The 27,006-nt window shown below is 43.7% G+C and overlaps 1 protein-coding gene across 1 annotated transcript in view; it reads right to left on the reverse strand.

Moving 5' to 3' along the window:
- LOC115464237 (PHD finger protein 10-like) overlaps positions 1-22,205 on the reverse strand; it is a 33,241-nt gene extending 11,036 nt beyond the window's left edge. The window contains exons 1-2 of the mRNA XM_030194637.1: positions 21,880-22,205; positions 8,255-8,443 (exon numbers count right to left, since the gene is read on the reverse strand). Of these exons, the coding sequence (XP_030050497.1) occupies positions 8,255-8,443; positions 21,880-21,913 (223 nt within the window). The 5' untranslated portion in view covers positions 21,914-22,205. The remainder of the gene's footprint in view (positions 1-8,254; positions 8,444-21,879) is intronic.
- Positions 22,206-27,006: the final 4,801 nt, after the last annotated feature.

Raw genomic sequence — 27,006 nt, forward strand, 5'->3', positions numbered from 1 at the left:
TTTCCGCCCTCCTGCTGAAGTGTAGTGAACCTCCCCCACCCATCTAGTTTTCAATTTCCTATGCTCTTCCGGGGAGAGTCTAGTTTCTTGTAAGCACCCGACATCTACTTTATGTCTCTTAGGGCCTCCAGAATTTTTGCTCTTTTAATTGGAGTTGCTATCCCTCCCACATTCCATGTAGCAAACCTTAAAGTTTTAATCTTCCTCTCCGTAAAGCTTTGTCGTCTTTAGCTACTTCCAAACACATCTCCGGGGCGCCCAGCCTCACCCGAGAGATCCAAAATGTCAAGGTTCTCCAGTCTGATCCCCAGCTGACATCCCTCCTATCACATCCAGCCCGCTTTTTTCTCTGGTCGTTTTTGCATTGTGAGTTACACAAACATTTATCACCTTCTTCCCTTCTACCCAATATTACCATTATTCCCCCATCCCTCCCCCTCTTAACCCCCCCCCCCCCCCCTGTTCCAACCCAAAACAATTTAACTCCCCTCCTTGTTCCCCCAACGGAGATCAGATGAGGTTGAACCCCCCCCCCCCCAAACACACACACCTTATCATATCGTATCATATCAGTCCCATCACCCTCTGTTCTTTTCACCGTAAATTATATTAACATTTCTGCATATAAAGTACAACACACAACCACTTAACTCGTCATAATCATACACTTAAACTTAGACCTTATGGAATGTCCTCTGCTTCTTAGAAGCCTTCTCTTGTCTCTCATGTCGGATCCAGTCCAGCAATAAATTTTGTGGCCTCTTGTGGTGTTTTAAAAAGATGCCATTTTCCCTGGTGTTGGAGTTTTAATGTCGCTGGATAGATTAAGGCAAATTTCTTTTGACTTTCTGCTAGAGATTTACAGACCGGCTGAAATGCCCGTCGCTTCTCCTGTAAGCATAGTGAAAAATCCTGAAATATCTTGACGGCACTGCCATTATAAAACAGTTTATCACGCTTCAGCCGAGCCCCTCTTAGAATCTCCATCTTGTGCACAAAGTTGTGCACTTTTACAATCACCACTCTCGGCCTTTGATTTTGTTCTGGTTTATGCCCTAATCTGTGGGCCCTTTCCAGGCACAAGGATTCTGTATTATCTGAGAGCGCCATTTCTTCAGACAGCCATTTTTCCAGTGCTGATTGTAACATGTGCTCCGGAACTGTTTCTGGAATGCCTACTAAGCGTAAATTATCTCATCGCGATCGATTCTCCAACTCATCGATCTGTTGCGATTGCAGATGCACTAACTTTTTAAGCTCTTCCAGCTGTTTGACTTGCCCAACCTCGCCGTCTTCTATGGCCGACACTCTGTGCTCTAACTCTCCCGTTCGACGGGTGGTATCATCCAAGCGTGTTTCCATCGAGGTGAGCTGATTAGAGAGCTGCTGTAATTGAGGCTCTAATGCCGACTTTACTGCTTCGGTTAATTGTACTAGTTGTTGTTCTGTAAAAGTTATCTCTTTCGGACTTGGCCCGGGGCTCGGCGCCATCTTGGGATCCATCCCCCGCGGCTTCTCCGCATCTTTTTTGACGTTTTTTGCTGGCATTCCCGCTTCAATTTTTATAACAAAAGGGTCCATATAAGCTAACTTGCTGCTTTATGTATTTTTCGCGATTCACTATCACCCGGTAGGCAGTGTGTTGTGTCCGAGGGGAGGCAGGGTCCGAGAGAGGAGCTACTGCAGGTCTGCTCCACTCAGCTCATCACGTGATCTCCCGGTCCCCAAGTTTTAATGAAAGAGCTCAGGCTCTACACACCAATTCTGCCTTGTCATTGATTCTGTGATTGGTTGCAGGGGGCCTGGCTATTGTGGGGTGGATCCCTCAGTGATAACCTCACCGATGAAGGGTGGCCTAGCATTTAAGTACCAGCACCTTTTTTGCTAAAAAAAAAAAAAAAAAAAAAAAGCACTGATCAGCAGTGATATACTGTTTTACTTCTATTGTAAACAGCTTAGTCACCTGTTTGGATCTATATAGAAATAAATAAAGAAAATGGAATCAGCTCCCATGGCAGGTGCACTTGTCTCTCCAAGAACATCTCTGATGGTGTGCAACCTGCAATTGCAAGGGGAGTGTTCCTTTAGGCAAACAAACAGGGAAAAAAATCACCTGGGAATGAGTAAATATACTGTGTGTACTCAAACTCTATGTTACAGGCCCTTCAAGGTGAATAATATCCCTGTGATTTTATAGTAAGCATAATACTGAACAGAACCATATGGCTTTGGAACACATAATAGGGATGCTGCTCAGTCACTATATGTTTTTAGCTGGATCAGTCCATCTTGTCCTATGTACACCAGCTGGGACAGTACCTTATCTCTGACTGGATTGCTTTTACAGAACTCCAGAACGGCTCCTTCTTTCAGCAATATATGTGCCTCAAAATCCTTCATCAGTTCACCCCACTTCTCAGCAAACATGCCTTTAAGCTCCTAAAACAATGCAGTCCATCTGAGAATGAAGCAGACTATGTTAGCTTAGCCCCAGGGCTATCATCCAGTTATGCCCCATGAGAGGCACTTGGCCATGGGTCACAAACAAGGGAAGCTTCAGTCTGCTGTCCTCTGTATTCTTCCAGAACTTCCAGGTAGCTTCACTTCTTAGCCAGTATGGGCCCAATATTTAGCTGGCATGATCAGTGCTTTGCTTAACACCACTGGTGCGAAACCCGCAAATTCAATGTTGGGCCATGACCGGGCATCAGCATTAAATGTACTGGTTTGTGGAGCCAGCTAATGCATAGCTGATTGAGTGCCTGGCTACGGGTTACTGTATAAAGGTATGATTGACTTTTATGCAGTCCTATTTATGTGGTTAACCTGGCCGGTTAAGTGCTGAATATAGGCACTTAACTGGCCAAATGCCAACTCTGCCCCAGAATGCCCACAAAATAGCCAGTTTTCTATTTGGCACTAACCAGTTATTTTCAGTGGCACTAACCGGTTAACAGCCACTGAAAATTAGCGGTTAGCCTCAAACAGGCATTTAACCAGCCAGGAGCCATTTCAGGCCAGTTAAATCACATTGAATATCAACCCAACATGTCTTACCCTCCATAGTACTGTTTTCAATTCTTCCCATTTGCCGTGACTACTGTAATTGTTACTCCCACATCTAGGTGCATTTTCACTACACAGCCATTCATATGTATGTTCATACACAAAAAGGGTTCCAACTATAAGGATCTCCTGTCGCTTTATGTTTAGGCAGCCTAAGTACAAACAGCCTCCAGTTCTCAAGATCAGAAAATGAGTGATCAGTTGCTATTTTTTTCTGGTTCTAGGTCCTAAAAGTGGGTGGGCTTGTAAGCAGGCCTGCCTCCGCGTTGTCTTCCTTGCACATACCTAAGAAGGACATTCTGGTTACAAGTGCTCAGCAAGCTTGGGAATCATTTGGTTCACAATAGCACTAGGAAGCTTCCATTTCCATTATCAAAACAGGATGCTCTAAGTCATTAGACTGGCAGCTGATGGCTAGCCAGGGTTGCCACAAAAGACTGGGCCATATTTTAGACCATAGCCCATTGCAAAAGTGTTGCATCTTGGTGGAAAAAAAGATTTTGCTTGCAGTTCACTGGCCATGCCTACAACCAGCTGCTTGACCAGTCTTTTCTCTAAAGTAGCTTCAAACATGAAAGGCCTTGACAAATAATTCAGTGCTGTTATACGTCAGTCAGCGTCTCTCTTGTAGCCTGTCTCCTCTGGCCATACTCATACCTGTAGACCAGGTTACTTTTGTCAAGTTCAAAAAATGACTTTTAGCAGCTTTCAAAGCATGTTCCTCATTGAAGCCAGAACTCACATTGTTGGCGAACAGTCAAGTTGATCCGAGTGAGCATTACTGATTATACTTGAATGTATAAGCTACAAAGGCCTCAATACCTTCTTCAAACGTAAAGACTTTCCTCAGCTTGCTCCACCTTGTTGCCGCAATTATATTCTTTGACCAGGTTGGAGCTAACAAATGAATCAAGAGTTGACATGGCTTAAACAAGGAACTTTTGATTAAGAGAACTGGAGAAAGCACATATACACTCTGCTTCCTCTCTCTTTGGTCCAGCCTTAATTAGGCCTGTAGACATGTATAGATACATTTTCTGACCTCTGCATTGGTGATGTCACCCCTTTTTGGAACCTTCTACAAGCCTCCAAGTTCCTGGATTTTCATAAAGAAGATACTAAATATAGCAATATAAGAATGTCACCCTGATTTGTAGCTCATCAGATTCTACTTTATGTACAACCTGTAGGTAGCTAACACTGAGATTCCCACAGCAGTATCTAGCCTACACAGGAAAACAAATGGAAAATCACAATTTACCATTTTTCCCTCATTTGTTGAAAAGTTAAAACATGCCCCTATGATCACTTAATCAAATGTCCAATAGTCAGAATCCCTTATTTGCGAATAATAAAAATTAGCATTTCCATTCTTTTTGAAAATTATCCATTAAGTGAGAGAATGATTTTGTGGAAGGGAATTTGATTTTATGTTTATTTGAATTTAATATACTGCCCTTCATTTCACATAAGTACATAAGTAATGCCATACTGGGACAGACTGAAGGTTCATCAAGTCCAGCATCCTGTTTCCAACAGTGGCCAATCCAGGTCACAAGTACCTGGCAAGATCCCAAAACAGTACAATACATTTTATGCTGCTTATCCTATAAATAAGCAGTGGATTTTCCCAGAGTCTGTTTTAATAATGGTCTATGGACTTTTCCTTTAGGAAGCCATCCAAACCTTTTCTAAACCCTGCTAAGCTAAACGCTTTTACCACATTCTCTGGCAACAAATTCCAGAGTTTAATTACACGTTGAGTGAAGAAATATTTTCTCCGATTCCTTTTGTAGATTCATTGCATGCCTCCTAGTCTTAGTATTTTGGGAAAGAGTAAATAAGCGATTCACGTCTACCTGTTCCATTCCACTCAATATTTATAGACCTCCAACATATCTCCCTCAGCTGTCTTTTCTCCAAGTTGATGAGCCCAGCTGCTTTAGCCTTTCTTCATAGGGAAGTCGCCCCATCCCTTTATCATTTTCGTTGCCCTTCTCTGCACCTTGTCTAATTCCACTATGTGTTTTTTGAGATGCGGCAACCAGAATTGAACACAATATTATACTATTAAAATTACTTCTAAAGAAACAGTTTTCTTTCTGAATACAAATCCAGATCTCAAAATTTATCAACTGTGCTAAGATTAGTGAGCAAGAACACTGAATTATACCGAGGAAAACCTTTTTACCTGTCACTAGGTAGAAAACAGTAAGAACTAGATTCAATAAATGGAAGCCAAAGTTAGGCGCTGTTATGATCTGCATGAGAGAGTATTCTGTAAAGGGAACTCTGTACAGAGCGCCCTTTACAGAATACTAGCTTGGTGCTCTAGGGGTATTTCCCTGTAGATCTCACCTTGCTGGTCTTAGCCTGTAATCATAATACATCAAGATGCAGTCTGCAACCTATGACCTGTACATCAGTGTGTCAGCAAATTCAGCTTTCTGCTTGTGGAAAATCACTGGCAGTCATGTAACATCCAAGGACATGCTGTGGGCAACCAACCCCCCTTTTATCTCCCTGAGAAGCTGAAAAGGGAGTAAGACAGGGCTCCAAAAGCCTAGTCTGAGCCTGAAATGTATACCAAGAAGTAACAGTTCAAGGTCACGAACAATGGCGGTTTCTTGCTCATGGAATGAGCTGGACAAGATCGGGATTGGTTCCCTCTGGTCACCTGAGAGAAAGGGACTAAGAAAGCGGGAACAAGAAGAAGTTAGTTAGTTGGCATCCAAGGAAGAAGTTGGAGCTGGCAAGAAGACTGAGAGAACGGAGAAGACCGGAAACACCTGTGGACTGTATGTATGGTGGAAGTACCTGTTGGCTCAGCTATACCATCCCTGAAATCTGTTACGGAGTGTCTGAGACCTGCTTGCTGAAGAGACCCTGCACTAATTTTGAGACCAGACTCGCTGGGGAAGACAACTCGCGTCTGAGAAGGAAGCTGTGCAACCTCATCCGAGAGACTGCCCGAGAGACAGCCTGGTGAGATAAACAGTGATTTACTTCTTATAGCCGGAAATTAGTGATTGGTGTTTACCTAAGCTTAGGCTGGTTAGAGTCATGCCCGTGGTCAGGAGATAAGCTGCTAACAATTGTATTACCTCAGAACTTTAGTTCAGTGTTACAAATCAGGTTACCTCGTATTCCAGTAAGAATCAGAGTGTATAGTTAGTGACAATATATTTTGTCGTTCTTTTATCTGCAAGTTCTCTATTTTTGCATTTGGCTAAGCCTTGCTACAGAGTTATTCTATATTTGTATATCCTCTTTATCTATAATAAATTCTAATATATATCAGCTGGCTTTAGTTTGTTTCTCTCTTTCGGAAGCATTGGCTTGGTGCCAATCCAGGTTCTATTCATCCCTAGACAGAGATCAGAGTATTTTGCTTGCAAATAATTCTGTAATTGGAACCTGGGTATAAATGAGACTGGTGGGAGGTGTTTTCCTATAAGTATCATTTATGACTACCTACAGTGCGCTTCTTGTGCCTAGCTTTGGGTGCATGCACTTACTCCTGCTGAAACCTGGTATAAATGCTCACACTCAACTGATGGTAGTTAGGCACGCTAATTCAGATATTCTATAGCATCGTGCCTAATTTCTGAGGCCACCCTTGACCCATCCATGACCATGCCTCCTTTTTAATTATGCACTAAGGGGCCCTTTTACAAAGTGGCAGTAAGTCCAACGCAGGCTTACCACACTCTAATCTGGACCTACCACCGGTCCAAGGTAGGCACTGGCAGTAGTTCCAGCCCAAGAATGCATAATTTCCTGCACTAGGGAAAATTGGCCCGTATTTTTTAGCATGGTGCTAACCTGACGGTAATTGGGCAGCGCTGAACACTATGGGTTAGCACGGGAGCCCTTATCATCACCTTGATAGGTGGTGGTAAGTGCTACCCCTCCTGCATGGCCACACGGTAAGAGCAATCTTACCATTTGGCCATGGCTATTTTCAGCCTTTTCTACCCGCTGTGGTAAAAAGGTCCGCAGCGCACAGCAAAAACAGCCCCGCAGCTAGCGCAGGACCCTTTTTACAGCAGCTTGGTAAAAGGACCCTTATGACATTTAGGCATTCATGAAGGAATGAGAGAGTAAGAGTGATGTGGTATAGTTAATATACAACCTGAAATGCTTTGATGTTCCCATGCATACCTCCTACCCACCCCCACCCTGTTAGACTGTCAATGAAATGCTTGGATGTTTCACTTATATATACTGTCATCTACCACATTTGCTTATTTCTGATCTGACGAAGAAGGGCAACCTTCTAAAGCTAATCAAGAAATGTATTATGTCCAATAAAAAAGGTATCATCTTATTTTCTTTTCCATGTTTTATTTTGTTTGATTTCTATTGATTACCTTTAAAAGTGGACTAACACGGCTACCACACCTCTCCCTCTTTGTAAAAACTTCTGTTTGTCTTGTTTTCTTCATTTTACTTTAGCTGAAAAATGATAAGCTACTGCAGTTTATTATATGGTAGTTCCTCCTTTATTTTTTTCAGCTAGAACTATTGCTGGGATCCTGGTTCCATAAGCCTTCATTTGCAACAGGCTTTTTTTTCTTCCAGTTTAACAGATCCCCTTCATCCTATTGTTCCTTGCCCTGAAACTTGGAGCTATGCACCAGAGCTCCTTCTAGAGTTTGTACCACAGTCTCTCTGGTTTTCAAGTGTCACCCTTATTGATGACCACAATTCCCAGGAGCTGGGAATCTTGCCTATACAACATCCCCAGCTGACCTGATCCAGCAACTGAATTATGGACCCTCCACATGGCAGCACTGCCACTGAATCAACTAGGCTGGTGCATTGTATACCAACTTATATCAGAGCTGCCATCTTGAATCCTACTATATATATATATTAACATTGTGTTCAGTTAATGGAAAGTGGAGTTGTCAAGTAGCCTTATGGACCAGTGACAGAAGCAAAAAACTCTATTTTAACATCCAAAAATCCACCTTCTCAGTGATTCATTTTTGGATGACTTCAATATATTCTTAGATGAACTGGTGCTGGACTGATTATACATCAGGGGGGCATAAGAGAGAAGGGGCTACTAGCTGCAAATAGGTAGCTACTCTTTTCACTAGACTAAAAAACAAGAAGGATCGCTGCTTGGGAAAAAAAAAAATGAAGGTATTACACAATGGAATCTAACAAGTCACATTACCTGAAGGAATAGAGCCCAAGCCAACACAAAAAGTGTGATAACCACGGTCACACTGGTCACAGAACATCATTTCTTCTTCATGGTGAGGCTGGCCACATATGATGCACGTTTTGCACTCCATACATTGCCATGGGTATTTCTTGATCACATTAAGAAGTTCCGTAGACATGTCCAAGCAAGAAGGATGGACTAAATTAACAAAAACAACCCAGAAACAAATAAACAACCTCACCATCACATTAATATTCTTAAAAGGAAAACCTGTTCTAGAAACCTCAGGTTCTAACATCTAAGCCAGGTGAAATTCATTTCCTAACTGTATATTGGTCTATCTCAGTTAACTTAAAGTTTTAATGTCTTGTGGTGAACTTACTTGGTTAATTTATTTTGGGTTTCACAGCTGGAGCAGTATGATACTTGTTCATTCAGTACATTTGGAGGATAGAGACCAAGTCAGTGTTAACACACACTACTCCAGCAGTGGTACAAAATTGCTAGAATCTTGAAATCAGTTCACCAGCAAACATCATTGAAATACATTTATTTTAATTAACTGATCTCCCCTGACTAAACAATAGGATTGGTTATTTTACGAGGGCTGCTGAACCATCATAAGAATGAAAGGTAACATTGAGGCATATTTTCAAAGCACTTAGCCTTCCAAAGTTCCATAGGTTTCTATGGAACTTTGGAAGGCTAAGTGCTTTGAAAATATGCCTCATAACACATCAGCTGCTAAAATTATATATGTTCCATTAAAGAAGTCAATTCACTTTGATATAACGAGGTTCAATCAATCCACTATCTTGTAGGGGGAGGGGGGACTGGATGGATCAAGAGAAAGGAAGGGCAAAGGGTCATGATTTGATATACTGCCTTTCTGTAGTGCAACCAAAGTGATTTACATTTATTATATGCAAGTACTTTCTCTGTCCCTTGTAAGCTTACAATCTAATTTTTGTTTGTACCTGGGCAATGAATGGTTAAGTGATTTGCTCACAGTACAAGAAGCTACAATGGGAATTGAACCCAGTTCTCCAGCCCACTGCACTAACAATTAGGCTACTCCTCCTTCACCTTTAGGCTATTAATTCAGATCAGTGGTGACCAAAGTTCAATACTATAGTATTCTGATGACTTAATTGTTGCTCTCTTTCCTTTTCATTGTGTGTGTGTGTTTTTTTTCTTGTTCCGTTCTTGTTATGGACTTGTTACATTCTATGGTTAAGCTTTAACTACTTAATTTTTTTAAGTTTTGGTAAATTTGTCATGGACTGTGATTTCTTATGATGTATTTAAATACATAAGAAATGTTACAACCCCCCCCCTACAAAAAAACAAACAGCAGTTATCATCATAATTTGATCATCACTGTTGGCAATCTTTGGAGAGGCCAAAAATAACATTCTGCCCAGGACTGTACAAGGTTCAGACTATAAATATTTGTAAATAAATAAATACAATTAGAACATGGGGACTGAACTGATCTTTCACATTTGTAGATAGGACCTCCAGAGCAGGGTTGAGGTCTATCAGCAGGGTGCTTGTACCACTACAGTTCTTGATTTATATGCTCTTTCGGTGAATGGTGCAATGATATCTTGTGTCCTAGGTGCCTCCTCATCAATCTTGCATCCTCCAAATTACCGTTGCTGTCAGCATGAGCTCAAACAAACTTTTAAAATTTACCAATGGCTCAGCTCCTGAAGCCATGGAGGAAGGTGTGTAAAAGCATGTTGTTTTCCTCTGAGGTGCGAGGTCAGTACAGATGGCTCAGTTCCTGGGGCCAGAGGAAGAGGGCTCAAGAGCATAAGAATGACACCACACCTCAAAGAAAACTGATGTGCTCTTAAGTGCCCTTACTCCTTTGGCTTTAGGAGCTTAGCTGACACCTGTCTAGTTCACCTAAAGCGCTAGCCCTGTGAATTAAGTACTTTAATTGTTAGTGCTGTCCGCTTAATATCTTTCATGAGCACCAAAAAATTCATAAAAACTTAAAATGAAAAATAAAAGAAAGAAATGATCTCACTAAGACAATGTAACTGATTTTATGTTTAATAGTCTGGTTCAAAATACAGTATATACTTCTGCTCGCTCATATTTGCAGGGGTGTAGCTACAACAGAGCAAGTCCGGCAAAATGCCCAGGGCAGACCAATGGAATGAGGGGGGGCCCATTCAGTCCTAGTTACACCGTTGCTGATTTGGCATGTGATTTCCTGCTGTCACTTCAGTATTTTGGGGGGTGGGGGAGGAGGGAAGTGAGAGGTGGGATTAAGAAGTTTATTTTTATCATTTTGCTTTTAAAATGAAACAGAACTGACCCCTTGAGCCTTCATCATGGTATAGTATGATGGAGGGGAGACAAAGCCCTCCAAATGTTTTGCAGTCCACAAAAGCAGCACACACTCTTCTAATAGTTAAAAAGGATTTTACTCCTGCCACTTCAAAACACAACGTGGAAATGTTTCGCCTCTCTAGAGGCTGAGTCAGGGATTAACAACTGTATGATGAAACTTAAAAAGCATACATTATTAAACATGAATAACTAAACCATAACATAAAACACTGTCTCTAACATACAAACCATATCTTCTAGGACTATTAATCCCTGATGCAGCCTCTAGAAAGATGAAACGTGGCCATGTCAGGTTGTGTTTTAAAGTGGCAAGAATAAAAGTATTTTTAACTATTAGATGATGTGTGTTCTGCTTTTGTGGACCGTACTGCTTTCTTCTGCAGAACTTTTGTTTTCCTCTTCTGGATTTCCTCTCCAAGTGCTTTGGGCATAGGAATGTCATCAATAGAAATCAAACAAAATAAAACATGGAAAAGAAAATAAGATGATACCTTTTTTATTGGACATAACTTAATACATTTCTTGATTAGCTTTCGAAGGTTGCCCTTCTTCCTCAGATCGGAAATAAGCAAATGTGGTAGCAGATAGTATATATGAGAGAAACATCAAAGCATTACTTTGACTGTCTGACAGAGTGGGAGGGTGGGGGTATGCATGGGGACATCAAAGCATTTCATTGATATTCTAACAGAATGGGTGTTGGTAGGTGAGAGGAGGGTAATAACAGAGAAATAAAACAGAGAAATACAGCTTATGTTTTATAATGAGTTAGAAAACCCAGATCCTTATTAAGTCCTGTTTGTTGGGTGACAGGAGGTAGGGCCAGCAGATACTTGCAGAGTCCCTGAATGCCATGGCTCTGTGGACCTTTCATCAGTCCTTTTGTTGCTAGCGCTGTCGCAGCTGCCATGAGGATCAAGGTTTGAAGGGAGTGTGGAAAAGGGGAAGACGCCTGGAGCACAGGAAGTGAATGGAAGAGAAAAGGAGATACTAGACCATAGGGGAGGGAAGAGAGGGGGCATGCTGAACAACCGGGGGGGGGGGGGGGGGGGGAAGAGGAGAGACTGGACTAGAAGCACCTGGCTTCACACTGAGAGCAGCACTTGATGCACTTTACCAGTGCCTCCATGCTGCCGGGGCTGTTACCATAGTTGCACTGGCTGCATGATGAAATTGAGAGCAGTGCTGCAGCCTTCCTAGCATGGAGAAGGTGATGACTGAAACAAATAGGAGCTGCAAGAGTGGTCTGCTGTAACAATGGTTCAAAAGAGACAGTTCCCCATGACCAAGCAAGACCAAAACACCCAACAAACAGGACTTAATAAGTATCTGGGTTTTCTAACTCATTATAAAACATAAGCTGTATTTCTCTGTTTATTACCCTCCTCTCACCTACCAACACCCATTCTGTTAGAATATCAATGAAATGCTTTGATGTCCCCATGCATACCCCACCCTCCCACTCTGTCAGACAGTCAAAGTAATGCTTTGATGTTTCTCTCATATATACTATCTGCTACCTCATTTGCTTATTTCCGATCTGAGGAGGAAGGGCAACCTTCGAAAGCTAATCAAGAAATGTATTAAGTTATGTCCAATAAAAAAGGTATCATCTTATTTTCTTTTCCATGTTTTATTTTGTTTGATTTCTATTGATAACCTTTAAGAGTGGACTAACACGGCTACCACACCTCTCTGGCATAGGAATGGAAACGAGAGCCTTTTTCCTGCACAGGCACCTTTCCCTCTTCTGTACTCACCTCAGACCCTCGGTCCTCATTATAGCTCATCCAGTGCTAGCAACAAAAGAGCCAGTTAAAGGGCCACAGAGCTTTGGTGTTCAGGTAATGTGCATGGTTCTACCAGCCTCTTCCCATGCCAGTAGGAAGTGTGTATTACAGGAGGTAGGGCCAGCAGATACTTGCAGAGTCCCTGAATGCCATGGCTCTGTGGCCCTTTCACCAGTCCTTTTGTTGCTAGCGCTGTCGCAGCTGCCATGAGGACCGAGGGTCTGAGGGGAGTGTGGAAAAGGGGAAGACGCCTGGAACACAGGAAGTGAATGGAAGAGAAAAGGAGATACTAGACCATAGGGGAGGGAAGAGAGGGGGCATGCTGAACAACCGGGGGGGGGGGGGGGGGGGGGAGAGAGGCGAGACGGGACTAGAAGCACCTGGCTTCACACTGAGAGCAGCACTTGATGCGCTTTACCAGTGCCTCCATGCTGCCGGGGCTGTTACCATAGTTGCACTGGCTGCATGACGAAATTGAGAGCAGTGCTGCAGCCTTCCTAGCATGGAGAAGGTGTTGACTGAAACAAATAGGAGCTGCAAGAATGGTCTGCCGTAACAATGGTTCAAAAGAGACAGTTCCCCATGACCAAGCAAGACCAAGAAGAGGAGAAAGAAAGGGATAACTTGCCAATCTGCAGTTTTCCACCAATGATCACTTCTGTCCTTAGCAGAAAAAAACCATGGGGGGGGGGGGGGGGGGGGGGGGGAAGGAATTTCAGACTCCTCTGAGATATTTCCAGGCTCTGCTTCCAAGCTATTCTCTTTATGTTTAAGAGCCACCAGAAAAATCTGTCTCTCTGCTCAACTGAAGCCGAGTCCTCCGACCGGATCAGACGCTTCATTGAGATCTGTTTAGGAGCTGCACAGTTGCCCATCACTATCTACTAGAGATAGAGAAATACTAAACACCTGACAATGCATGCTGCCCTTAAAGGGCAGAGCCCACAAGTCTTTGGCCTCTGCCGCCATCTGCTGGTTGATGGGAACAACCCACTGGTCCTGACTGGTCAGGGTGCTAAGGGAAGAAAGGTACTGGGAGTTAACTCTGGCAGATACTGAGAATGGAAGAAAGGGGCTAATGCTGATATATGCTGGGGCTGTGGGCAAACTTTGGAGAATGGGATGATTTTAGAAAAAGGGACTGGGGCTGAGAGGAGAATTCTGGAGGCTGATGCAACAGCTGGGGCTGGGAAAAGGGGGTATGCTGAGAGTAAGAAGGAAGAGGAGGACAGAAACTTTGTAGGGGGAAGGAGACGGAGAAATTGTATGCTGGAAGCAGGCAGGGTGAAATTGTATAAGTAAAGAAGTAGGTGATTAGATGCTAAAAATTGGGGAGAGACAGGGACGCTGGATGCTGCATTAAAAGGCAAGGAGCTGTGAAGAGGGTGAGAGACAAAGAAAGGGGACAGGTCTTTGAAGGAGGTGAGAGAGGATGGAAATGGAGAAGTGAAAGGGGGAATGGGAGTCTGGATAAGGAGTAAAGACATAAAGGGGCTGGAGATGGATAGAAATAAGTGACAGAGAAGGAGTTGGTGAGGAGATGAAAGGCAGCAGTAGATGAGGCTAAAGAAGGGATGAGTACACAGAAAGGAAATGGGAGCTTGCAAGTGAAAGACAGGGGGAATAGGAGGCTAGGAAAGGAATAAGAGTCAGGTGGAAATGAAAGGACAAGGAAAGTAAGTGTACAAAGTGGTAAGCTGGTATGGAAGAGAAAGGTGAAAAGAGGGCGGTTGAAGATGGAAGAGAGGAGGAGAAGGAATGATATCTAATTATAAGTAGATCATAAGAATAGCCATACTGGGCCAGACCAATGGTCCATCTAGCTCAGTATCCTGTTCCAACAGCGGCCAATCTAGGTCACAATTACCTGGCAGAAACCCAAATAGTAGCAACATTCCATGCTACCAATCCCAGGGCAAGCAGTGGCTTCCCCAATAATCAAAAGGCAGGTGAGAGAAATGGAGGAAAAAAAGATTAAAAAGAAATGTCAATGTCAGAGACAAATGTTAAGGGAGAAAGGGAAGGACAGTGAAGAAACAGAAAACAGAAATGAGATCCAGGAAAAGAATTTAAGAGCGCACCAACAAATGGAAGTGTAAAAGAGGGACTGAGACCAACCCAACTGGAAAAATAAAATGGTCAAACAACAAAGGTAGAAGGGGGTCAATATTCAAACTGATTTAACTGGCAGGAGAGGCTCCTACCTGGTTTAATTGTACTCAGCAGCGTGCAGAGCTGCTGAATATTGGTTCAGACCATAAAGATCAAATCCAGCCAATGGAGGGGTGTTCTGGCAGTGGACTCAAAGAGGAGCCGAGAGGTATACAGGTACCAGTGCTATTCAGTTCCGATTCCTGCATGGCTAAGTGACCAGATAGGACTGCACAAAAGGCTTTCTTAACTTTAGCCACTTATCTATGAGAGTGCTGACACTGAATATCTGGCTAGTGTGGCCTGATTCATCCTCTGTTGTCCCATCACCCCCCCCCCCCTGAAAAACCCCAAACCCTTCCCAACCCTCCCAAGAGCATGGGCTCCTCCTGACACCCCCCAAGAGCACTGGCCTTTCCCAACAAAAGTCTACCCCAACCCCCCCTCACAAGAGCAGCCCCCTCATGACCCCCCACCCCCTTCACAAGAGCAGCCCCTGATATGCTTCACGCTCCTAAATAACCTCCACCCAGTCACCTGTAGCCCTCCCCCCCCAGGTCTACCTTAATATCCCTAGTGGTGTAGGAGGGTAGGCTGAGCAGCAGCAAACCCCAATCACTCCTGCCCATGCTGCATATGGTCGCAAACTGGCTGCCACAACCTCTAGTGTTAGACTTGCTAGAATATTGAAAGGGAAAGGGGATGGGATTTCATATGCTGCCTTTTTGTGGTTACAATCAAAGTGGTCTACCTAATATATATACAGCTACTTATTTTGTACCTGGGCAATGGAGGGTTAGGTGACTTGCCAAGAGTCACAAGAAGCCGAAGTGGAAATTGAACCCAGTTCCCCTAGTTCTCAGACCATTGCACTAACCATTAGGCTGCATATTCAGCAGGACTTGTATAAGTTCTGGTGGCCACAAAATGTCTGGTCATACTTGGATATTTAATTCTGGTGCCCGAACATGGATCAGCACTGAATATTCAGGTCAAATTTAATCAGTAGCAGTCAGTGCTTAAAAATAACGCTGGCTGCTGCTGGCTGAATATTTACTAGAAAAAATGTGTAGGTTTGGAAAATGTGCATTTGATGTATTTGTTCTGTACACGAGGAAATGCATTTCTTTTTCTCATTCTTCAATGCTCCATAGCTCAGAGAGTCAGGTTTCTTGAGTTTTCCTGATTCCATTTCCATTTTTTCATTGTATATTTCTAATTTATAACTTCTTATTCTTTACTAGGTGGTATTCTGTGTTTTCCATGTGCAACTAAGGTGAGGGATTATGTTAACTTATAGGTTCTTTCACAGGTACAGTTGGTACAGTTTCAGTTCTTGGACTTGGTACTGACATGGTATGGTACGCTTGGTTGTTCTTGGACTTAGTCCTGGCATGGCATGGTGAGTGTCCATTTGCAGGGTTTTGTGTTGCTTCGGTGTCTGGCAAGGGAGAGAGACAGTGTCCGCCCGATATTCAGCACTATTTAACTGGTGAGAATGGAGGCTGACCGGGTAAATAGCACTTAACCAGCTATACGCCAATATTCAGCAGGGGATAACTGGCTATCCTCCGCTGAATATCCACAGTTAGTGGCTGGCAGATAACCAGTTACATGACGCGATATAACTGGCTATCCACCGATTTTTAAACTGGGTTTGGCGGTCATATTTGACCACCGGCAAACCAAATATCGACATAGCTGGTTATCTTCAAACCAGCCAAAACAACCCCCGATATTCAATGCTGGTCACTGAAAATGGCCTGGCATTGAATATCCGGGTTTAGCTCGGATCGCAGGAGGCAGCCCGGCTATCTCTCACGGTCTGAATATCGGGAAGGGTGGAGATTGAGGAACAGAATGCCTCAGGTGAGGATGTGTCTGGAGAAATAAGAGGATGAGAGAAAGAGTGCTAAGAAGGGGAAAGTTGAGAGAGAGGAGAGAGATAAGAGGGAAGGATAAGAGTAGGAGGAAGGAAAGTGATGGAAAAGGGGAGATAAAAGAAGGAGAAAAGAAAGATGGAAACAATCATTAAGGAAAGAAAAGGATCATCTGAGTTGAAGTGCGGCTGTTCACTTCAGATGATCCACTTTGGTAGGCTTCCTTGCTGGCTCAGTGAGCCCTGGCCATCCATTTCCCAACCCCCTTTCAAGCATTTCCCTGTTGGTTCAAGTGGGCTTTTCCGACCTCCACCTTGCAAAGAGCTCCCCCTGGTGGCCCTAGTGAACCCCAGACTCTCTAATACCTCCACACCCCCCAACTTACCTTTGGGGTGTGAGGCACCGAGCTGTTAGCAGCAGTTCCCTATTTGCTTGACTGGCTCCAGTTGTGTGTCTCAATTCACCACTAGGAGTCAAGCACTGCCATTTTGCTGTTACAAACCAGGAAGGATGAACCCTTAGGCCGTAGCCAAATTTACGCTGCCTAACCAACCCAGAGGTTGGGTAGGCCCCAAATGGCAGCAGGCAAGTCACACCCAGGTCAAGATCAGGGCTAGAATGCTCAAAGAATCACTAAGAGGGTAGGCTGGCTGGAGACAAGACAGGTGGAATAAAGAAGGTCAGGCAGGCTGGCGGACTAGAGACAAGAATTGGAGACAGAACTGGCAAATAGGCAGGAAGCAGGACTGACGAACAGGTTAGAAGCAGGACTGGAGACGGGACTTGCGGACAGGCTGGAGGCAGGACTGGAGACGGGACTTGCAGACAGGCTGGAGGCAGGACTGGAGACGGGACTAGCGGGCAGGCTGGAGGCAGAACTGGAGACGGGGCTTGCGGACAAGCTGGAGGCAGGACTGGAGACGGGGCTTGCGGACAAGCTGGAAGCAGGACTAGAGACGGGGCTTGCGGACAAGCTGGAAACAGGACTGGAGACGGGGCTTGCGGACAAGCTGGAAGCAGGACTGGAGACGGGACTTGCGGACAATATGGAAGCAGGACTGGAGACGGGACTTGCGGACAATATGGAAGCAGGACTGGAGACAGGCGCTAGAACCAGAGTCACACTAGGCAGAAGCCAAGGGACCTGTTGTGAGGCAGTGCAGGGGCATCTTCAGATTCCTTATAAGTCCTCAGAATGTGATGTCATCAAGGGGCATTCGGAAGAACTTCTGCCAAAGGCCCTTTAAATGAAGCTTCATGGCACGTACACACGGCTAAGGGACCCAGCGGTGCACGGCTCAGTGGGGAGGTGGGGGAGTTTGCAAAAACAGAAGAATGCCCCAGATCACCGGAAGGAGCAGTGTGGCCAGCCTGCCACGATGAAGGAGCAGTCCAGGAACCCAGGAGGTGAATTTTGGCATGAGGCAATGCTGTGGCTGTGATAGTACCTCCTTCCCAAAGTCCAGGTCTGGGTTTATGGGGAAACAGGCAAAGGAACCTTCTTAGGAGCAATGGAGCATGGACCTGGCTTGCCGGTTCCTAAAAGTTCTCTTTGGGTCCGTACTCCTTCCAGGCAATAAGGTACTGGAGTCTGCCTTGCACTTTCCTAGAGTCAAGGACATCCTGAATCTCTTACTCAGTGTTCAGGTCTGCAGCAATGTAAGCTGGTGTGGGAGGAGCTCCGCTTTCCCATCTTAGTACAAGGGGCTTAAGGAGGGACACATGGAAGATGTTGATATGGGACTGGTCCAACCTGCTGGATAATGAATCAGGGAGTGAACCTGGTAGAAGATAAGCAAACCAGATCCCTAGGACAAAGTTGCGGAGCAGATCGTCTCTTATCCAACTGCCTCGCATTCCTCCAGAGGTTAGAGAGAGACCTAGCAGTACATTCAGCGGCTGGTACGGAAGATGTTTGGGATATGGGCAGAGGTTACCTTTGGATGTTGCCCAAACACAATTTGGAAGGGAGAAACGCTGGAAGACTAACTCACATGGTTGTTATATCACAATTTCGTCCATGGCAACAGCTGAGACCAGTCATTATGCTGAGAGGAAATACAGGTGTGTAAGAAGAAGATCTGGTGACCTTCTCAGTCTGGCCATTGGTTGAGGATGATAGCCTGATGAAAAGTCTAACTAATCTGTAAAGTCCTACAAAGGTTTCGCCAGAATCGGGACATGAACTGAACTCCACGGTTGGAGATAATGGTCTCTGGTAAGCCATGTAAATGAAACATTTCCTTGAAGAAATGCTGGACCAGCACAGGTACAGAAAGTAGTCCAGGTAGAGGAATAAAGTGGGCTATCTTAGAGAATCAGTCCATGATTACCCATATGGGAAGACACAGGATGGGAACAGTTGGGGCACAAGATTACAAAGTCACGCACATCCTTCCTTAAATGTGGCGCACCAGTAGATTCTATTTGGAGTTTTCATTCTGTGAGTTTTGACTGGTTTCTTGGATTGGATTTTCTTCACTCTGCATTCGTTCTCCTTGGTGATTTTGTGGAAGGTGTGAACCTCTACTTTTTTCTTCAGCCACTCTTCCAATGCCATCTTGATGGATGAGAGCTCCTGATCTCCAATAGTATAATTCCTCTCCACAGGCAAAAAATTATTTGAAAAACAGGAACAAAGTACTAATTTACCCTTGGTGTCAGATTGAGATAGAATGGCCCCAACCCCTAAGCAGGAACCATCGACTTCTACAAAGAAGGGCTTCTCAGGATCAGGATGGCGGAGCACGGGGCTGCAGTGTAGGCTTCTTTCAAGAGGTCAAATGCTAGTATTGCCTCTTCAGGCCTATCCTGAGTGTTAGCTTTTTTCTGAATTAGAGCAGTAAGGGGCACAGCGATAGTACAGTAATCATGAATAAACTGATGATAGTAGTTCGCAAAGCCCAGGAAAGTTTATAAGGTCTGTCGACCCTTGGGGAGAAGCCAGTCATGAATGGCAGATAGCTTTGTGAGATTCATCTTCAGATTCCTTATAAGGCCCCAGTCTGTGATATCATCAGAGGGTGTCCGAAAGAACTCCCACCAAGGGCCCTTTAAATGAAGCTTCACAGCGTGTGCATGCAGCTAAGGGAGCCCGTGGAGGCCAGCGTCAAGAGGGTCTGGCGGGGAGGGGGGGCAGCCTGCAAGTCCAGAAGAATGTCCTGGAGCACAGTAGCCAGCATACAGTGCCGAAGGAGAAGTCCGTGGACCAAGGAGGAGCCATGGCACTTCCTGGCAGTGTGAGACATGATCAGGGCCATGACATTTACCATCACAAAGGTTCACTTATGAGAAAAAATTTAAAATACAACCTTCTGCAGGAAAAATCATGGTTACAGTCTTTTTGGACATAGATGGTGTGTTCACATGGATATCCTTGAACTTGGTAGAAACTATCAATTCAGAACGCTACTTTGCAACCCTGAAATAACTATTGAGAAGAGTGTGGAAGCAGAAGAAGGACATTCTGTTGCAACATAATAATGCTAGGTCTCATACAGCATGAAAACACCACAGAGGCAATCGCAAAGATGGGTACCTCAATCTTACCCTATCCACCATTTGATTTCCATCTTTTTCTGAAATTGAAGGAATACCTTCAGGGGTATCTGTTCGATTCAATTGGTGGGAAGTACTGTGAGCAACTGGTTGAAAAAGACAAATATGCAGTCCTTTCACAACAGCTTTTAAAAACTTGTCCATTGTTGGCAAAAATGTGTGGAGAATGGGTGGAGACAAAAATACATGCATGTAATAAAAGAGCATGGTATATTCCTGGATGGTGATTGCTTCCTTGTTTGATAGCCAATTTTTTGAACAATTCTTTTTAGATCTTTGGCCAGGTTGAGAGAAAAAAAAGTTGATTATTATGAATTTTGATAGCCACTATAAAATATAAATAAGTTTTGGATGGTTTTCCATGTGGAATGATGATGTTTGAATTACCAACTTGTTGTATCTATAGTCAGTATGGAATTTGAGCACACAGTTTTTTCCTTCCTGAAGATTCCTATTATTTACTTTGTGTATTTTTTGGAATGTTTTGATTTAAAATATTTTTGAGCACTGTAAGTAAACTTCTAGTCCTTGACTGTATCAGTGATTCTTTGACTAGAAACTCATATTTTGTTTACTACTTTTGGGTTCCCCTGTTTATATTGTCAGTTTTTGTTTAGCAGAAAAATTCTGAATATTATTTTTGTTCATGAAATCAGAGCCAAAGATAAATAGGTTTAACTTTGTCTATTTAAGATACGGTTTCTTCTTTTCAGGGAAAAAAATACACTAAATAAAACACTGTACCCACATCTAGGTAACCCCCTTCACCCATAAGGGCTACGGTAGTGGTGTACAGTTGTGGGGAGTGGGGGTTTTTTTTTGGGGGGGGGGGGGTTGGGGGGGGGGCTCAGCACACAAGGTAAGGGAGCTATGTACCTGGGAGCTTTTCTAAGTCCACTGCAGTGCCCCCTAGGGTGCCCGGTTGGTGTCCTGGCATGTCAGGGGGACCAGTGCACTACGAATGCTGGCTCCTCCCACAACCAAAGGGCTTGCATTTGGTCGTTTCTGAGATGGGCGTCCTTAGTTTCCATTATCGCCGAAAATCAGAAATGACCAAGTCTAAGGACGACCATCTCTAGGGATGACCTAAATTTCAAGATTTGGGCGTCCCCGACCGTATTATCAAAACGAAAAATGGATGCCCATCTTGTTTCGATAATATGGGTTTCCCCGCCCCTTTGCTGGGACGTCCTGCGAGGACGTCCTCAGAAAATCTTGGGCGCCCCTAAAAGAAGAAATCCTTTTTAGTGCACAGTTAGTGTGCACAGACAGCAGTTACTGTAGTACACCTGAGTGCATCCCATGATACTCAGTTTTTTGCTACATTAGGTGCACATTAGTACCTAATGCAGCTTAGTACAAGGGCCCCTAAGCTCTTAATACCAAACTCCCCCTTGAGGCTACTTTGATCTACTAAAATGTCCCAGTTTGCCTTCTTTTAAAAATGCATTAAACTTCATACCATCCATTATACTATATTACAGTAATAGGATCCTTACTTCGGAACAGTCTTCCGCTGTATCTTAGACTTGACACTTTTTTCCCGTTGCTTAAGTGGCCTCAAAATGTATTTATTTCAGAATGTTTTTGGACAGTAACTTACCATAGTGACTGGAATCAGGGATGCCAGGGGTTACACCTCAGGATTTGGAACCTTCCTCTATTCCTCCCTCAATTTATATTTTATTACGTACGTTTGATCTCTACTCTATTCTTCTATTTTTCTACCTTTACTAGGCTATTAGCAGTATATCAAGTATTAGTAAACCTGAAAAAAAAAAGTCATGCTCTCCTTATAGGCTGTTGCAGAATGACTAGTCTACTTACAAAATAAAAAACAACAAAAAAATATAAAGACATACACTATTTAACATCATGTATTACTTACCACCGTTGTCACATTGAGAGCAGTGTATAATCATTTCAGGCCTTCCTTTCTTGCCGGATTCTTTACTCTTCCGACAAATTCTACATACAGCATTTGGAATGACCTTCGGCTGGAAGGGTAGAAAAGGGCTATAAAATCATATATGAAGAACTTGGTATGGGCTCAATAGGATTAGGGTAATTAATTATCTATGCATCTATTTCAAGCTTTGGATAATATCAACCGATTAAAGACAATTATTTCTCAAACCTAACTTAAAGGAGCACATTGGAATTCTGAAGTCCCTGTGGTTTAAAATTAAATGAAAAACTACTTAGAACTAGTATTTGGCTTCTCTGTATGAGCCAGTGGCCCCGCAAATTCTATTTTTCCCAAACTATGGTTGTTTGCACAAATGAAATGTTGATCCAAGTACCTCTAGGTCACCTAAAGGAAAGCCTTATAAGTAATTCAAAAGATGATTTGGAGGACTGAAGGAGTAGCCTAATGGTTGAAGCAGTGGACTGAGACCCAGGGAAGTTTGATTCAAATCTCACTGAGGCTTCTCATGATCTTGGGTAAGTCACTTAGGGGCCCTTTTATTAAAGCTTAGTGTGTGCTAATGGACTTTAGAATGCGCAGCATTAGTGTGCACTATATCTATGGGCCACATGGCGTAGTACATGTTAAGGTCCATTAACATGTGCTACGATTTAGTAAAAGGGCCCTATAATGCTTCAGGTACAAACTTACCCCCCCCCCCTTTTACAAAGCCATGTAGTAATGCCAACACAGCCCATTCACTTTGAATGGGATGTGTCTGCATTACCGCACCGGCAGCCAAAAAGAGGGGGGGGGGGGGTGTTAGATTGTAAGCCTTCCGAGGACAGAAAAATACCTAATGTGCCTGAAGGTAACTAACCTTGAACTATGACTGAAAATGGTATGAGCTAAATCCCTTTTTAGTGGCATTAAGGGCCACTCTATAAAGGGTGCCTAAATTTAGGCACCAATTGGGCACATTAATTTTTAAAAAATGTTTTTATTGATGACAAATTCAGCAAGCAAGAAATCAAGTATATACTTCCAAAAATCAGTGAAAACCATATATGATTTTTTTTCTGTCATCCCAGATTTCCATTTTTCTCCCCAACCTCCCATACTATCCCCCACGCTCCCTCCCAATCCCCTACCCAACCCAAGAAAAATACTGTCCTATGGGATCTGACATGTGAACACCCCCTGCTGACCCCCACCTTAAAATGGCCAACCCCAGGTAACCTGTAAAACAAAATATTGAACCACATATCCTGATCAAAGTAAAACAAACTTACACAAGAAACATGAGTAAAATACAATATAAAAAAGTCCTAATGTGCTCTGGCAAAATACATAAAAAAAAAAAAGAACACATTTTCTAAACCAACGAAAACTACTTGCAGATCCAAAGCCCACAGAAGCAACTACCTAAGTTCCTATACTGGCTGGGAGAGTTTGAATAAACGTTTTCGCTGCCTCCACACAGGTGAAAAAATGAGTTTGACTATCATACAGAATCCAGTCACGGTAAGCAAGGCAAACAAAATCTTCAGAATATAAAGTTCAGTACATAAGTGAGCAAAAGGTTTTTGCTGAGTGTGCACTTTAGTGGTACAATCCTGAAAATATGAGACTTTATCATAATCCAAATAGTGCCCACCATGAAAGGCTTTCAGGATACCTCATTTGTACACCAGATGCAATACACGAAAAACAAACACCCTAGAACATGCATGACCAAGAGGGGCATAATTGAACGGCGCCGGCCAAATTGATGGGCGGCCATCTTCTGGGCCAGCTCCACGAAGAGGCGGAGCCAAGTGTATTTTCGAAATATGGGCGCCAGCCAAATCGCTCGCCGGGGTTAGATGAGATGGCCGACTCCGATTTTCAGCCATAATGGAAACTGGAGCCGGCCATGTCAAATCCGACGAAATGTAAGGCATTTGGGTGTGGGAGGAGCCAGCATTTCTAGTGCACTAGCCCCCCTGACATGCCAGGACACTAACCGGGCACTCTAGGGGCACTGCAGTGACTTCACAAATTGCTCCCAGGTGCATAGCTCCCTTACCTTGTGTGCTGAGCACCCCAAAATCCCCCCCCAAACCCATTGTCCACAACTCTACACTATTACCATAGCCCTAAGGGGTGGAAGGGGGGGCACCTACATGTGATTATTGTGGGTTTTGGGGGGCTCCTATTTACCAGCACAAGTGTAACAGATAGGAGGGGGGGAGGGCCTGGGTCCACCTGCCTCAAGTGTACTGCACCCACTACAAACTGCTCCAGGGACCTGCATATTGCTGTCAGGGAGCTGGGTATGACATTTGAGGCTGGCATACAGGCTGGCAAAAAATGTCTGATTTTTTTTTTTTTTGTGTGGGAGGGGAGTGGTGACCACTGGGGGAATAAGGGGAGGTGATCACCGCTTCCCTCCGGTGGTCATCTGGTCAGTTGGGGCACTTTTTTGGGCCTTGGACCTAAAAAAAGGGTCCAAATAAAACGGACTAAATTCTCCTGACGGCCGGCTTTCTTTTTTCCATTATCGCGGCGAAGCCGGCCATCTCAACGCACGCCCCCGTCCTGCCTTCGCTACCATGCGACACGCCCCCTTTCAACTTTCACCGGCCCCCGCGACAGAACACAGTTGAAGCTGCCCAAAATTGGCTTTCGATTATGCCGATTTGGGCGATTGCCGCCCATCTCTCGATTTGTGTTGGAAGATGGGCGGCGATCACTTTCGAAAATCAGCTGGCAACTGTCTCAGAGCCTAGCCGACAGGCCCATTCAATTTTAAAAGTATCCTCAACAGATGCCAAGTGCAAAAAATTGGGGTAGCCAAATCTCTAGGGTTTTCACCAAATCTTCATCCTTCAAGGATTCAGAATAGACAACCAGGCACAGGTAATTGCACTAGGCTATGCCCTCCATATCGTCCATCTTGTGTTCCATCTGATGGATGCTGAGGGCAAAGCTGTTCATATCGTTCGATGCCCTCTGAGCCCCAGATTCCAGTGCTCCCATGCAATGTTGCACATCAAACTCCAAATCCATATTATCCAAATGTTCATGAGCAGCCTCAATTCTGTCATGTAGCTGCTGTAGTTTGGTATCAAACGCAGCTTCCACTGCAGCTCGCACTTCTGACACTATCTCCTTAGACCATTCAGAACATATCAAAAGAAACGGAGGGCTGACTGAGCCACCATCTTAGCTTCAGCTATTCATGATTTATTCCGGAGCCTTGCAGGTCAATCTTGATGCCATTGCAAAAGCAAAATCATAAGTACATAAATAGTTGCCATACTAGGACAGATCGAAAGTCCATCAATCCCAGCATCCTGTTTCTAACACAGCAATCCAGGTCACAGTACCTGGCAAGAACCCAAAAAAGTACAATACATTTTAAACTGCTTATCCTAGAAATAAGCAAGTGGATTTTCCTCCAGTCATTTTAATAATGTCTATGGACTTGTCCTTTAGGAAGCCATCCAACACCTTTTTAAACCATCTAAGCTAACTGCTTTATTACATTCTCTGACAACATAGTAGATGACGGCAGAAAAAGACCTGCATGGTCCATCCATCCGGCCAACAGATAAACTCATATGTGTATACCTTACCCACATTCTCTGACAACAATTCCAGAGTTTAATTACACGTGAGTGAAGAAAATTTTTCTCAGATTTGTTTAAATTTACTACTTTGTAGCTTCATTGCATGTCCCCTAGTCCTAGTATTTTGGAAAGAGTAAACAAGCGATTCACGGCTACCTGTTTCATTTCAACTCATTATTTTATAGACCTCTATCTCCCCTCAGCCGCCTTTTTCTCCAAGCTGAAGAGCCCTAGCAGCTTTAGCCTTTCCTCATAGGGAAGTCATTCCATCCCTTTATAATTTTTTGTTGCCCTTCTCTGTACCTTTTCTAATTCCACTATATCATTTTACAGATGCGCTGACCAGATTGAATACAATATTCGAAGTGCGGTCACACCAGGGAACAATACAAAGCAATATAACGTCCTCATTTTTGTTTTCCATTCCTTCCCTAATAATACCTAACATTCTATTTGTTTTCTTAGCCGCCACCGCACACTGAGCAGAGGGTTTTAATGCTTCATCACCGTTGCTTAGATCCCGTTCCTGGTCAGTGACGTCTAATGTGGAACCTTGCATTTTGTAGCTATATTTCAGATTCCTCTTTCCCACAGGCATCACTTTGCACTTGCTCACATTAAACGTCATCTGCCATTTAGCTGCCCAGTCTCTCAGTCTCGAAAGGCCCTCTTGTAATTTTTCATAATCTTCTTGCGATTTAACAACTTTGAATAACTTTGTGTCGTCAGCAAATTTAATTACCTCACTAGTTACTCCCATCTCTAGATTATTTATAAATATGTTAAAAAGCAGCGGTCCCAGCACAGACCCCTGGGGAACCTCACTATCTACCCTTCTCCTTTGAGAATACTGACCATTTAACCCTACTTTCTGTCTTCTAACTTATAAACAGTTTTTAATCCACAGTAGGATACTACCTCCTATTCCATTACTCTCCAGTTTCCTCTGGAGTCTTTCATGAGGTACATTGTCAAACGCCTTTTGAAAATCCAGATACACAATTCCGACCAGCTCACCTTTATCCATGTTTGTTTAACCCTTCAAAGAAATCCTCCAAACCTTCACAGCTTCGAGCCAACAAGCACAGCAAAAGAGAAAGAAACTTTACTTGTTTCTTGCAAGAAAAATATGCAGGGTATGTGGTCGATTTGGTGCAGAGATGAAAGAACCAAGTCAGCAGCCTCCACTCCTGCTCTAGACATTACGTGATCTCCTGGGCACACTAATTTCTAGAATAGGCGCGCTTATGCATGTGAATGATGTCACAAATAGGCATTACACGCATATGTTCTAGGCACTATTCTATAAAATTGGTGCGATAGTCACATGACACATAACAATGGGCTGTACCAGTGGATGGAGCATGGGTATTCTGCCTAGCACCAAATATGCACATTTTAAGGCACACATGGATGCACTAGCTTATGTCTGCGATTGACCTCGCAAAAGCTGTTGTACTTAAGTTTTGGGTTGTCAGAACGACCGTTCGCT

This window comes from Microcaecilia unicolor, chromosome 3, assembly GCF_901765095.1.
Source record: "Microcaecilia unicolor chromosome 3, aMicUni1.1, whole genome shotgun sequence".
Classification (NCBI taxonomy): domain Eukaryota; kingdom Metazoa; phylum Chordata; class Amphibia; order Gymnophiona; family Siphonopidae; genus Microcaecilia; species Microcaecilia unicolor.